At 53.4% G+C, this 14,676-nt stretch overlaps 1 protein-coding gene across 1 annotated transcript in view; it reads left to right on the forward strand.

The window, feature by feature from the left end:
- Positions 1-559: 559 nt before the first annotated feature.
- HS3ST6 (heparan sulfate-glucosamine 3-sulfotransferase 6) overlaps positions 560-14,676 on the forward strand; it is a 28,927-nt gene continuing 14,810 nt past the window's right edge. Inside the window, exon 1 of the mRNA XM_032197799.1 lies at positions 560-930. Within this exon, the coding sequence (XP_032053690.1) occupies positions 560-930 (371 nt within the window). The remainder of the gene's footprint in view (positions 931-14,676) is intronic.

Here is a 14,676-nt window from a genome sequence, read left to right on the forward strand (position 1 = left end):
CTGCTGGGTGTGAATGGCTGCAGTGCGGCTCCAGAAATGATAAAAAGAGGAGAAAAAAAAATAAAAAAGGGAAAAGAAAGAAAAAAGGGGGAAAGGGAGAAAAAAGGAAAAAGGGGAAAGGGAAAAAAAAAATGAAAAGAAAAAAAAAAGGAAAATGGGAAAAGAGGGGAAAAAAAAAGAAGGAAAATAAAAGCAGCGTCTGGGAAATCGCCGCTCCCCGGCGAGGGCTGTCCCGGCGGGGTCTCTGCCCCCCCCCGGGGGCTCCCCACGCGTGAGCCCCGTCCCCGGGCGGGGCCGCCCCACGCGCGCTCCCGCCTCCTCCCCGCGGGTGGGCGCGGGGGGCGGTGCGCGGAGGGCGGGAGGGGAGGGCTGGGACGGGCCGGGGGGGCGCGGAGCAGCGCGCAGGGGGGGGGCGCGGAGCGGAGCGGGGCCGAGCCGAGCCGAGCCGAGCCGGGCAGGGCAGGGCAGGGCAGGGCAGAGCGGCCGCACGGGATGCGCTGCCCGGCGGGGCGGCGGAGGCGGCGGCGGCGGGGGCGGGCTGCGCCGGGAGCGGCCCCCGATGGGATGTAGCGGGCGGCTGCTGGGACCCGTCGGGGGGCGCCGCGCCTCGCTGCTCCTCACCATGATCCTCTTCTTCACCTACTTCTTCTACTGCCTGCCCGGGCCCTGCGAACCGCTGCCCCCCGCCCTGCTGCTGCCGCCGCCCGCCGCGCTCCCCGACGGAGCGGCCCCGGGGACGGCGGGGGCCGGGGCTCCGGGGGCTGCGGGCGGCGGCAGCCGGAGGTTCCCGCAAGCCATCATCGTGGGCGTGAAGAAGGGCGGGACGCGGGCGCTGCTGGAGTTCCTGCGGGTGCACCCCGGGGTGCGCGCCGTGGGCGCCGAGCCGCACTTCTTCGACAGGTGCTACGAGAAAGGGCTGCGCTGGTACAGGTAACGGCCCCCCCCCGAGCATCCCCCCCCGACCTCTGGAGGGGTGCAGAGCTGGCCCCGTGTCCGTCCCGTCCCCCCAACCCCGCAGGCAGGTGGCGGAGAGCTGGGCAGCGGGTGCTTGGCTTTTTTTGGTGCTCCCCGTTTGCGGTCGTGGCCCTACCGCTTCGTTCGCAGCCGTCCCGTGGCTCTCACCCCGCCGATTAACTCCTTTAGGGAGCTTTTTGTTTGTTCTCAAATCTCAGTTTCTAAAACTGAAAGGAGCGAGGAGCTCAGCTCGCAGGACCTGACTTGATCCCGGCAGATTTTGGCACTGAAACCTCGAACTGATGCAGGAAGGGGAAGGGTAAAAGAGTATCCCTTGAATTCCCCGGTCTGCTTGTGTCAAAGGGCAGGGCTGTATTGATTCAAGGGAGTTGTTTAGTTTTGAGGGTTTCAATGGAATTGAGCTCTTCGGGCGATAAAGCATCGGAAGAGCAGCTACTGTGCATGTGTTGTCCATTAAACTCCCGTATCGTGGCCAACTCCAAAGTGGCCGGCCAAACCTAGTCGGAGCGCTAAGCCCCTTGAAGCCAGCGAAAGAATCTGCTCCGTTATTCTGAAGACAGTCCAAGTGTACAGATTTATAAAAGCGCTGCGGTGTTCTCGCGAAACATCTGAAAACAATAAAAGGAGTAGCTCTCCCTGTCCTTCCTGCTCCTCCACCGGGCTCCCTCCAAACCCCGCAGGGATATTCCTTCCTACGTGCGCTTAATGGTTCTTTATGTTTTGGGGAAGGATGCAGCTGAGCAATGCTCAGCCAAATAATAACCTGTGCAAAATAAGCCCTTTTAATGGGAAGTGTAATTTTAGTGGTAATTTTACCTGCAGAGTTTCAGCTCTGTAAGACCACATCTGGACTGTAAAGTTATTGACTTAACACACCTTCAAACGCAGTAAGTAGCACACTTATTTTTATGACTGTATTAATATTGCCGTGATTTATTAGCTCATTTCTCCGTTCCATACGTATCCGCGGCGCACTAGGAACAATAATGATGATAACTAATTTTTGGGGGTGAGGATTACAAGATAGATCTTGCTTGGCAGGATGGGAGTTTAATGACCGCAAGCACGTAATTAAAGTGTGGAAGATCGAACGCTTTCATATCGTTTGCTATAGTCCGGCGAGGCATTTGCAGGATGGACTGTGGCAAGAGAAGAATAACTAAAACTCACTTTGGGATTGCTGTGTAGGGAGTTTTCAGTGCTCTGAGTGCTCGCAGGGAGCCTGGCCTGGAAGCAACTAGATGATATGAGATGATTCTCTATATGGCTATGGTAAATTTGGAGAAATAGAGCAGGGAACATTTTTGGTGCAGCCAAATACAATACAGGGAAGCATACCGTGTACTGGGAAGAAGTTGCATCCTTTCTGGTTGGGGGGAAAATTATTAGATGTTTTGGTTTAATTCCGCATAGAGCACGTGTGTTTTCAATCATATGCACAACAATTTTTTGGAGTTTCCTCTTTTCCTTGCATCTCCTGTTTTGTCTTCTTACGAGATCTTGCTATACTGAGGGTTTTTCTTCCCTTGAAAGCCAGACAGAGCTAAATGTTTAAAGCTGGGGTGTGTTTGGGTGGAGGAAAATAGAAGTTGGACAGAAGTTCAGGTTTTTCCAATGATTATCTCAAAGTGGTGTAAACATTTTTAAAATATTTGAATGTGCTAGGAAACCAAAATTACACCAACTGCTTCTCATGCCAAGATATTTGGCCTGAAGGCACCTGTAGGTCGTTGCTTGTCTCAAGTCAGTGTAAGGAGAAAAAAGGGAGAAGAAGGAAAAAACAACAACAACAACAACAAAAACTTAGAAATATTGCCACAGAATTTTCTTTCTTCATAGTTTAATCCCATAGGGATTTTGCTTCTGTGGAAGGAGTATCTTCTTGTGGGTGCTGAGTAGTTTACATTATAATGTAAGTCATTGACTGAAACCATTTGTTCTTACTGGAGCATTTTATTTTATTTAAATTTGAAATAGCTCAAAGTCCTTTTTTTTTTTTTTTTTTTTTTTTTAAAGTAGTTCTTTTTGCTGGTATGACGAAAATACTTGGTAAAAGCAGCAAGCATCTCATCTGAAATTCCTTGAGTTACTATCGGTTTAGCTAATTATAAGAAGATTAAACACCTCCTCTAGCCTTGCAACGTAAATTACCTAATGGATAATCCAAGCATGAAGTGAAATTTTATCCTAAAGCAAAACAGTGTTTTAACTTTTTTGGCACTCGGTGCTGCTTAGGGTAAACCCAAATAAAAAGAGAACGGGAGGGATATCAGTGGGCGTGCTCCTCTCCTACACAGCGGCGCTGGGAGCGCGAGCGTCCTGCCGGGGAAGCTGGAGTGGTGCTGTGCCCCTTGCCCCTCTGCTTTATGGCAATGCGGGCAAAGACAAACATAAGAACCTAATCTGAGGTGTTTCCTGGTGATATTTCAAAATTCATCACAAGAATGTGAAGTGGTGCTCGGTGTGATGGCACCGGGCTGATCCTGCCCTTGGTTGCGTGGATATAGAAAAGTTGTGCTCGCAGAGGGCTGAGCGGCTGCGGGCTGCCACGGCCATAAGCCCTGGGGGCTCACAGCCCTGCCACGTCCACAAGTGGTGCTCGTGGGGGCTGGGGGCATTTGCTCATTGCCATGCCCATGTTGGGGCGCAGCTGGGAACCTCCCACTGCCTTCCTGGTTAGCAGAACCAGCCTCATTTTCCACTCGGCCACCCGATGCGGCTGTACCCGCAACCAGCATCCGTCTGTCCCACACCTAACTCAGTGCAGCCTCTGCGGTTCTGGTGCTGCTGGGAAAAGGACTTGAAGAAGGGGGACGTGAGGCATGAAGGCGGTGCAGGGAATGGTCTTTGCGGATGCGGTTTTGCATGAAAGGAAGTTTGGGGGAACGCACATTGCGAGCACTCGCTCTGCTGTCGCTTGTACAAAGTTCCCTTGTCTCCGTCCCCTGAATCTTTGCAGTGGTAGCAACTCCATCAGGCAGCTTTGCTCTGTCTTGTACTTCCTTGTACGATTTATGATCTGAGCCCTCTCTTCCCCATCTCCTCTTCCTGTTTTTACCCAGTATCTAAAGAAAGAGCCTCACAGCCGGAGAGGGCTGGGCCAGGGCTTCTGGTGGCCGTTCACATCTCTGCTCCGTGAGACTGCGCCCTGTGTGATGGTGTGTGCTGGATTTCACAGGAATTGCAATTCCTTCCTCATTTTCTTCTACTTTGGGGCAGACGTAATCAATCCAGCCAGTGTGGGTTTGCTGGTAACAGTTGGCAAATGCCTCCACGTGAGTGTTGAGGCTTGAGCTCCACAGCGGCCGCACGCAGCTGCGTGGGCATGGCCGGCACTGCCGAGCGGCCCGGCGCTGCGCTCCTCTGCGGCTGGCTGCAACGATTCCTCCTCGTTTTGCCTTTTGGTGGGCTGCAACGCATGCGGGTCTGCATGCTGGGGGCTGCGGGAGGAAGAACTCTTCATGTGGTTTGTCACACTTGCGCTGTGCTTCTGTGCGTGCATCGAGCAGCCGATGGATGCCGGGCTGCGCGGAGGGCGTCCCAGATTGGGAGCATGTGTGTGTGCCCAGCGGAGGTGGACGGGGAGCAAAAGCTGCTGCATGAGATGTTTTCCCCCTTCGAGCCCATTCATGGAAGCTAATAACGTTCTTGAAAGGCGTCCAGGATTTCTTGAGCCAGACTTTGTTATCTGCGGACCTCGCAGCCCTGGAGCCTTTGAGCGGCAGGGAAGGGACGCGGCTCCGGCGCTGCTCTTTTGACTTTTGCTGTGAGTGTTATTGGCAGCTGAAAAGTAGAGCTAAGTAGATGCCTTCAGGGGGTTTTGTGTGTGTTGTGATTGTACAGACAGATCAAGACACTCTATAGCACAAGCTGTTGAATAAAACCCGGGCGCTTGGGCTACTCGGGAGTCACCAGGCTGCGTTTTGGCACGAAGCTCGGATCCCCTTCCAGGCAGAGCTTTTCACAGGCGCATTTAAGAAACACATAGGTGGCAAGAGACAAAGGGATCTTGCGAGGAGTCAGATGGCGATGCACTGAGAGCTGCTCCGGGACATTATCTTTATTCATTGACACCGGCTAATCTGCTCTCCTAATGGACTCACGTTTCAGCACTCAGCGCCTCAAAGTGGCCCTTGTTTTCCTTCGTGTGTTTGCAGAAACTCAGTCCTGGAGTGCGCTTCTTGGGTTTACTACTCTGATTTTGTGATCTCTCACTTCTTTTTTTAGTTTTTATTGCAAAACAGAGCCTTTTTGTATCCACTTCCTCTGTCCTCACCCCCATGTTTAAAAGATTAAGAGCAATCCTAAAAGAAAAAACAAAAAAAAAATGCAGGAAAGACGAGGAAAAGCTGCAATTTTCTAACTACAAAGAAGATATTTTAATGCTTTATTTGATGCAAGATAGTTCGGATTTGTCTTTAGATGGAAAAAAACATGTCCACGTGTACGGGGCTCTGTGACCCTGCCGTATTGCTGGCTGTTGAGGGAATGCTTCAGCCCCAGCTCTGTGCCAAGAGGAGGGAGCAGGCGCTGTGCTAGCAGCAGGATGGGTTGGCTCCACCACCGTGTGCCCCGTCCCACCGCTGCCTGGTTGCTGCAGCGCGTCGCATGCTCTGCGTGATACGTGCAGAGCTAGGTCTGCTGCAAAGTGCTTTCACGTGGGATTAAAAATAGCTTTTATTGCCACGATGTGGAATTAACATTTGAAAACGTTTAAAGCGCTTGTAGGCAGCCACCACTGAGGGCAGCAGGGCTGGGCTGGGCTCCTGCTGCTTCAGGAGCTCCTCCTGGGCCACCCTGTACAAGCAGCAGGGACCCCTGGCCACCAGCCCCAGGCCACCACTGGCCACCAGCTCTGGGCTGTGCTCTCACCCACATCTCACTGGTGCGGGCAGGTCTGAGCACCAGGGTTTGAGGCTGCGAGGCTCAGCCCGGGCTGGCTGCTCCATGCAGAGATAGCGCCAGGCGCAAGCGATTGAAGCCGCGTGTTAGTCTTGGCCCCGGGTTTTCTGATAGACGCTGTGACTCGTGGAGTGGAACGGGTCGTGGTCCTCCCGACTGAGGAATTCTTTCTCTGGCGCTGTCTCTTTTAAGTAAATGGTGGTTTTATATACACGCTGTGCACTGGAGTGTATAGAAGTAACCTGAGTTTCTAAAGGATTTCAAGTATGCCAGCGTTGCTGTCCCAGGCTGCTTGAATAAATAGATAGGGGCTGGGCACCTGGAAATCCTGGAACTGTTTTAAAAAATGAATATTGTATGAATCAATGTCTTTTAAAAACACTTCCTCGGTCACGGCCTTTTCCTTGGGTTCCCCAGTTGCTCTTTTGTAACCTCAGGGGCTGGAAATTTAAGCACATAAACGTGGGAGTTTTTTATCACCCCCTTGGAGCTCCAGAGAACTTTTGAGGCTGAATGTAAGAAATGTTCAGGGGCAGCAGTGGAAGCGGATGGGTTTGTAGGAGTGCAAATGCTGAGGGGCTGGAAAAGCACTTGTGGCAATATGAGGGGCTTGGGGTGCTAATGTGGGGCTTTGGCGGCCTTGGCCATATTCCAGATGAGGCCAGGGGGCTGTAGGGGCAGCCTTTTGCAAGCACCCCTTGCGGGGGGCTGCTGTGCTTCCTACCCACCCTGCTTGGGACAGGCAGGGTCCCCAGGCCCCCCTCTGTATTTCAAATTGCCCCATTTTGGCAACTTTGCTTGAAACTCTGCAGCAGCACCGTGTCCTGCAGCGTGCATCGCGTTGTGCCGACACCCGGCGACGCCTCGCTCAGCACCATGGGGGTTTCTTCTTAAGAGCATTCTGTTGTTTTTTTTTTTTTCTTCCAGATTATTTTTAGATGTGGATTGTGACAGAAGGTGGAAAAGGCCAGTGGGTTTAGGGTGCTTTTATGCAAGGAGAGACTATTACTTAGGGGTGTTCAAAGCTTTTTACCAAACAGTAATTACCGTCCCTGGAGACGGAAGCGGGCAGCTCGCATCCAGTCGAGGAGGGAGTTACAATAGTTAATTGGCAAATATGCTTAAAAGCTTCTTCCTGACCTTTTAAAAAACTTTTCACTGAAACGGGCTCCGGTAGAGATTGAAAACCTGACTAATGAAAGGCCAGGTTTAATACCAGGACTTAGCTCTAAATGGCTTTTCAAAGGGCTTTGGAAATCCGCCTGCTTACAGAGCTGCTCGGCGGCAGCCCGATGCTCCCATTTCTTTCCTGCAGGGCCGTGCTCTGCCCGGGAGCGAGAGCTGACGCCCTTGGGGGGTGGCCCAAGGGCTGAGCACCACGGTGGGCTCGGGTTCCTGCAGGCATCCAGCCCAGCAGTGAGAAGCCGGCCGCGGGGTGCCCGGGGTGCTCGCAGCCCTCACAACTCCTCCGCCACCAGCGCCTGTGCCCGGGGGCGCGGCGAGGGGCTGGCGGTGCCGTGGGAGCCCCTGCTCTCCTCCCACCGCATATTTTCTGGTGTGTTTGTTTATAAACGTACCGAGTGAGGAGAAGAGGGATATTGTGAACAGCTTTCTGCAGGGCTTTGAAAATCCCGGTGGCTGCACGCAAGAAATACACGGCAGCTTTCTGCAGCTGGGCCCAGAGGAGGAGGTCTGACCCTGCGCCGCTCTCCTACTGGGGCTCTGCCCAAACTCACGGGCATCACGCCTCTGGCCCCCCAGTGTGTGGGGCGCTGCCTGTGCTGTGCAGGCAGAGGGGTTGATTTTGCAGCTGGGGTCCCCACCCTCCGGTCCCGCAGTGTGGCTGCTCGGGACTCTCGGTTGCTCACATTTCACGTGCTCACATTTTGTGGGGATGGTCCTGGGCGAAAAATTCACAGCAGCTAATTCAATTTGGCCTCCCTCTGCCTCCGACTGGGGACAGCTCGCCGATCACAGGAGTCTAAGCGTCTTCAAAATTATTCATGCATCTCTTAAGTGAGTCACTCTTGATCTGAAGAGTCATTTGAAATGCAAATGGTGAATATTGCAGTCAATCAGAGCACTCTGCTGTCATTGGGGCGCGGAGGCAGTGTGTCCAGCTAACCCAGCCTGAACGTGCAAGCGATCCCTGTGTACTGGTTGTAAATGCCTGATGTTGTAAGTCCACGGGGTCAGCCCCTATTTATGGACCAGAGCGATGACTGTGTGCAGGAAACCCAGGCTTTGCTACGTGCTGGAGAGCCAGAGACCAAAAAGAGCATCTATCCCTGCTCCAGAACACACTGCTCGCCAGGCAGCTGGGGTTTCACGAATTGCCCAGCGCAGCAGCACACGAAGCACTCTGACAAACACTGTTTATGTCTGAATTGTGGAGCAAAATGTTTGAAATGGCTCCTCTTGGAGTGATTTTGCACAAAATGTCACGGCCCGGCATGGACACGACTCCCCATTCCAGCCAGCAGCCTCACGGCGGCTGGGGGCAGCGCGGGAGATCTTGGTGTCAGAAGGAGCTGCGGATTTTAACACAGCAAATTGATTACAGGCAGGAGTGAATTACATTAATACATCCACTTGTCACCGAGGTCTTATTAGTAATCTCCGCTCATTAGTCTGGAGAGAATAAGGATGTGACCTTGTTAAGCATCCTTGCTGCTGGAAGGGCTGCCCACTTTGCTATTGATTTATTGCTCGGTCCCTAAGCAGCGCGAGCAGCTCCGTCTTTTCATGCACACCTACGTGTACCCGTGGCTGCACAGGGGGCATTTGGGCGGTCGTGTTGGAGAATCTGTGATCTCGTGCCTGGCCACTGCGCGCCCCTTGGGCCGGTCCAGCTGTGAGCTAGCAGCCGCTGTCAGCGGGCACCGCGCCGTGCAGGAGAGGGAGCGGGTGCTGAGTGATGGGAACGCATAGGGAACGTGACGGGTCCCGTCCCCGGGGGCCAGATCTCAGCTCTGCCTCCTGATGGGGTGCAGCGGTGCTGGGGCCGCGCTGCCAGAGCCCTCCCACACCTCCCAGCTGCTCCAGAGCCCACAGCATCCCAGTCTGGTCCCAGGGGCTGAGCTGCCTGTGCCCAGCTGGGGGCAGGACCCGCTGCTCCTGGTGCTGCTAAAATGAAGCCCCCAGAGAAAAAGCCATGGCATGGCAAGGTGGTGACTAGCTGGGACCCAGGGGGCAGAGTTCCCTTTCCTTTCTCTAACTGAGGGTGGTGGTGCCAGGAGCCTCTTTTTGCTGCTTCTGCCTCTCTGCACCTACAGGGCAGGACACTGAAATACATCTGCTGTGTGTCTGGTCCATTGCAAGAGTTACATATTTTTACATAGCTCCTTGGATGCTATTTGGACCCAAAAGCAGTGAGAGCAGCTCCAGCATCTCTCCTAACCCTGGAGCACTTTTTCAGCTCCTGGCAGTGCCCAGAAGTTCTCCCTTGCTTTTCCCTCTGGACACTTTGCTCTCTGTATGCCGTGCCACTGTTATCGACCTTGCTTGTGCCATTCAGCTCTCTGATAGCACCAAGTGGCAGCGTACCCCGAAGGGGAAAACCATCAATAACAGTGGAGGCGAAAGAATTCCTCCAATTACTGGGAGCACTTGGGGCTGGCCTGGCTGCTGAAGGGGCTTCCTTCACTGTGCATTGATCAGGGCTCATCAACACATCCCTCACTGCTGGCACTTGTCGATAGCTGCCGAGGTCCCCGGCCAGCGCAGCCGGGTGCTGCTGGGGCTGCCAGCGCCATCCCTCCGAGTGACAGCTCTGCGGGGCTCCGTGCGATTGGCACCAGCCGGGGGGGGGGAGATGATTATTCTTCAACAAGAGCATCGGCCGCTTCCTCCGGCTGCCTTTATGCTGCAGAAAGTCATGTTCCTAAGCCACGCAAGCCACGAGGAAAAATTTCAAGGGGTCGCTGCCAAGTGCTTTGGGCTCAGAGTTTAGGTTTTGTTGAGGGAAGGGATCATTTGTCTCCATGAAAAGCCTGTTTTGGGGGCCGGAAGGGGGTTGAACGTCCCCCGCGGTGTCAGAGACCCAGTGTGACAACCTGCATCCGCTCAGCTGCCACCGGGACGTGGAGCTGCTGCTGGTGCTGGCCCTTCCCAAAGGGGCCGCCAGGCAGGGTCTGGGCTGCTCCCAGCAGGAGGAGGGAAGGGGGCGTCCCCCTGGCCTGATCCTGCTGCAGGGAGGGTGAGCGGTGCTGCAGAGGCAGCATTCTGCATCACGGTGAGGGAGGAAAGGGCCTCGCTGGGAGCATCCCAGAGCCTGGTGTGGGCAAGGCAGGAGCCAGCTGGTGCCACAGTGCCGAGCTGCTGCTGTTGGAGAGGAGCTGATTGCTTCTCATTCCCGGGTTTCACATGCAGCCTGGTTCTTGCCCAGGCTGTTGGGGACCCCAGGGGCATCCCTGGCCCCAGGCACCCCGGCAGTGGGATGCTGGAGGTGGTGGCTGGCTCCTTGCACCAGCAGGTCCCCGAGCGCTGCCGCCCGATTTCCTGGCACAGAGCTTGGCGCCGTGGAGCCTGGCCACCTTGTCCTCGCCTGCAGCGCTCTCAGTTTGAGCCACTCTTGTTCCATGGCTCACAAGGGACTGCCTTGTTCAGTTCTGGTCTTGTGTATATTCCAGATTCATGTTGCTCCACTTCAGAGTGTATCGGGAAGTGTGTGAGGGCTCGCTGTGTTTGCAGGATGGACCAGGGCTCTCTCTAAGGTCTCTGCCCTGTAAAAGGTTTGTAAAACTTGAACTACAGAGTGTGAAACTTGAACAGGTGATAAATAGCATAAAGTGATTTAGCATAAAACAGTCTGATAGGGCGAGATCTCTTCTAAACCCGTTTCTAGGCAAACGTTAATTAAAATAAAGGGAGTTTAAGGCTGACTGTATGTGCTAGTCACATCAAGGACTGGCTTTAGCCCATCTGAAAGCAGTCCCCACCCAGGCTTTGCTTCAAGTGAAGCTGGATCCAAGTTCCTGATAGAAAGGACAGGTACCACTAGAGCCATAGCTCCCAGAGTTGTGGGATTGGGCAGAGCCTCAGTTCTTGCCTGATGCAAGTGTAGCAAGAACCGAGAAACCTGAGGGCTCAGGAACCAGAAGAAGGCTGTACATATGTGCAAACTTGGGTGTAAAGTCCGGAACAGACCTTGCAGAGGCTGCAGCTCCTCCTCGTCTCCCGGGTTTGAGGAGGACGCTGGATGCAGAAGAAGGAGGCGGCATGGGCTGGGTGCTGTGGCTCTGGGCCCTGCACCGGCAGAGCCACCTCATCCCCGAAGGCTGTTGGCTAAAGGCACCGCACATGCTGCACATTAGTTCCCCAAGTCACCGTGCAGGACATAGAGGAACAGCTTTAAAGAACAAGTAAAACTGTTGCCACTTCAAAACTAGTCTCAGAATTGATGCCAGGACTCCAACAGACCGATGCTCCTTTATTCTCCTTTTAATTAATTCCTTTGCCTCCAGTGAATTTCCATCTTTTATTTCTGCTGCAATCAAAGGGCTGCGAGCAGCAAGGCTCACATTAGGAACAGACTGATCCAACCTTTTTTTAATCTTCCCGTATCAGTTACTTGTCTCTTCCTCGCGCTGCCACGATGCATCTGAAGCACATATGCCAGGAGACGACTTGCTGAAGGAGAGACGGGGCACGCAAAGCCCCGTAGCTGCAGTTTGTTCCCAGCGGGTCTCCTTTGCTGGCAGTTTTGTATGGCAGCAAGGAGTGAGAGGCCAGATAAGCTTGCTCGGATACACAAATGAGCAATTACGTGGTCACCCGAGAAGTGCCTGATGATTTATGGTGTTATTAAAAGGTGATGGTAAGAGTAGAAAAGATGTGTAACATCTGCATTGAAACCCCCAGCTCTGACCCTCACACCCCAGATACCAACATATTAAATATCCAAACAGGCATTCAAGCCTACAGATCGCTCTGACAGAGATCCCCGCACATCTGGTAACACTTGGCCTGATACCTAAGCCCCCGGACAGTGTGTGAGCAAACGTAATTCACTCCTTGCCCTGCCATGGGCTCCAAGAGCGCTGTTCCTGCTGGAGGGGCAACCTCTGGGGAAGCCTGGTGGAGGAGGAATGTGCAGGCACTGCCGGTGTGGCGGTGGCGTCCCGTGAAGACGAAGAAGTGCTTGGCTGCAGGACGAGAGGCCTGGCGCAGGTGGCAGGAGAACTGCATCAGCAAGCGAGGATTTGTCTCAGCCGGCGGCTCCGTCTCCTTGCTGGGCAGGGAGCAGTGGTGGCTGCAGCTCCAAAACAGCCCTCATGGCTCATGGGTCTGAGCAGATGTCCCTGAGCACGCTGTGGGGACTCTTCTTGCCCTCCAAAGATTGTAGTGGCCAGGGCTGTGATGGGCTTGAGCAGCAGGAGCCTGCATTGCTGGCGCTGCCCTGCGGTGCCACAGGCTTCTTCGGCCCTTTCCACCCGTTATTTGCATTTCTGGCTTCTGATCCCCCTGGACACATCTTCTGCTCGTTACGGGGCAGAAATCATGGCTGGAAGTGAGAGGTCCAAAGGATGGGCTGGTCAGAGAAGATGTTCTGTGAGGCTACACCAAGCAGGGGTGGCCTGGGCATGCCATTGAACTTGTTAGTGTGCTGCAGGGCCTGCGTGTAGGGTGGCAGGGCAGCAGGGCAGCGTGTCCGTGCTTTGGCACAAGCAGGCGGTGATGTCCCCAAGGAGAATGGCACAGGAACCTTCTTCATGGGCTCTTCTCCACACCTGCCACCAGACCTGGTGCTGCGCGGCCTTCAGGGGGCTGCTGCTGCTGCTTGGCACGAGCGGGGTTTTCCAACTCAAAACTCCCATCTCAGTCTGCCAAGACTGCCTTGTTTTGTGCAAACACTGATGTTTGGGTACAAGTGAGAGAAATGTGCTGGTGGAAGTGGCTGTGACGGGCACGTTCACTTGTTAGGAGCCCGCGCTGTGCGCGGAACACACAGCCTGTGCTTTGTGCCGTGCTGACAGCAAGCAGGATGGAGGATGCACATGTTTTCAGAGCACAGGGGAGAGCTGGCAGTTGTGGGGATAAAAGCAGCATATGTCTGATTGAATAAATGGAGAAATGCAGGCCAGATGGCTGGAAATGCTAGGAACTGTTTAATAATTTCTAAACTCTTTGCTCTCTAGAGCAAGATTACGGGCACTTGCAGTCTTTTCCTCTCTGCTCAATTTGCCTCCTGTGCTGGCTGCATTACTCTTGGCTTCACGTAGAGCTTTTAATATTGTTTGTGACCTTCACAAATTTATGGAATTATTATCTGGGGTATAACCTCTGAGCATCTTTCAGGGAGCAGCCAGTGATTTGTGAGGGTGTCTCCACTGTGCCTGGGAGGTGGAGCTTTGGAAATGCCTCATGGCTCCCCAGTCCCATGTATGTTAATGGGTCCCAAACCATCTCAGCAGAGACTGGGGGGCGTCCTGTGTCCAATTCACACTGACCTGGCCAGGTTGAAGGCTCTGGAGCAGCAGCACCAAACACTGGAGTTGCAGGAGCTGTGCCCTGGGACAAGCAGGCACTGTTCCAGCTGCCGCAGGGGAGCAGGGGTGGCTCTGGTGCTCATTGCCTTTCCTCTGGCTCCTACTGAATACCTGACCCAACAGAGGAGCTTGGCTCAAACTGATCGCATCATATTTCCTGGGAGAGGGTTGGAAACAGGCTCCTACCAGGTGCCATCTCCCTGGCACTGGCTGAACTGCACGTTATGTGGGGAAAGGAAGGAGGAGGGATGTGTTTGGAGGGCTTTGGAGACGAAGGTGCTTGCAGTGCCCCTAGGAAAGGGTCCTTGGGACCTGCTGAGTCACTTTCCTACTAGCAGGGGGATGAAGTAATGCAGGAGGTGGATGGGGGGCAATGGTGCAAGGACAGGAACCTGCCTCCTGGTCCCTGCTGTGAGATTAGCTGCTGGTTGGCTCACTGAGTTTCCTAATAAGTCTCAAGGTGCCAAAACGAGATGGAAAATGCTGGCTGTGCAAAATTGCTGGCCAGGACTGGGACAGGAGGTGTTGCAGCATGGAGTGGAGCTGTGCCAGCCAGCTCTGCAGGTGGGGGAGCCCCACGCAGCAACCCAGGTGTGGTGTTGGTGCTGGGCACAGGAGGGGACCAACTTGTCCCCACGCACGTGCCACTGCTGGTGTCTCTCCCTGTGGTGCTGGTCTCCAGGTGAGAGGTGCTGGGGTGAGGCAGGAGCTGCAGTTTCACTCTGGGTTGCTGTACGGTTTGGTTTCTTGTGGTCAAAAGCCCCATTTTCTCCAAAGCAGGGTTTTGCTTTTTATTTATTTAGAACAAAATAAGAAAGCAAAGAACTTCTAAGGGAAACCTTGAATTGAGTGTTTTAAAACCAGGAAGTTTTTGAGTGAAAAACTGACGTTTGTGGTTCAGGGGAACACTGATCTTTTTACTGCCTCAGAACCTTGTAATCATCTGCAGAGTTTCTCTGTGGCCACTTGTAAAAGTAGTCTTATTTTTTGCTAATACACTTGTTACTTGGGGCCTGCAGAACTGGTGCAGAGCTCCAGCTTGTCTGCTCAGGGCCAGATCCAGCAGTTCTTGAAGGAACTTCCTTTCCTTTTCTTGAAGGAGAAAAAAAAATCATGCATAAACTGTGTTTCAAGGAAAATGAAATGCAAATAAGAAAAAAAAACAAATTTGAGTTAATTGCTAATTCTTTTTTTTTTTTTTTTTTTTTTTTTTCTCCATGCACAACTCCATTCAACATTTTAAAAGTCAAGGGATTTAGGGATCTGGAGAGAGCATCAATGTTTTTTGGTAACAAGTACAAACTGTAGC

Source organism: Aythya fuligula, chromosome 15 (assembly GCF_009819795.1).
Source record: "Aythya fuligula isolate bAytFul2 chromosome 15, bAytFul2.pri, whole genome shotgun sequence".
Lineage (NCBI taxonomy): Eukaryota > Metazoa > Chordata > Aves > Anseriformes > Anatidae > Aythya > Aythya fuligula.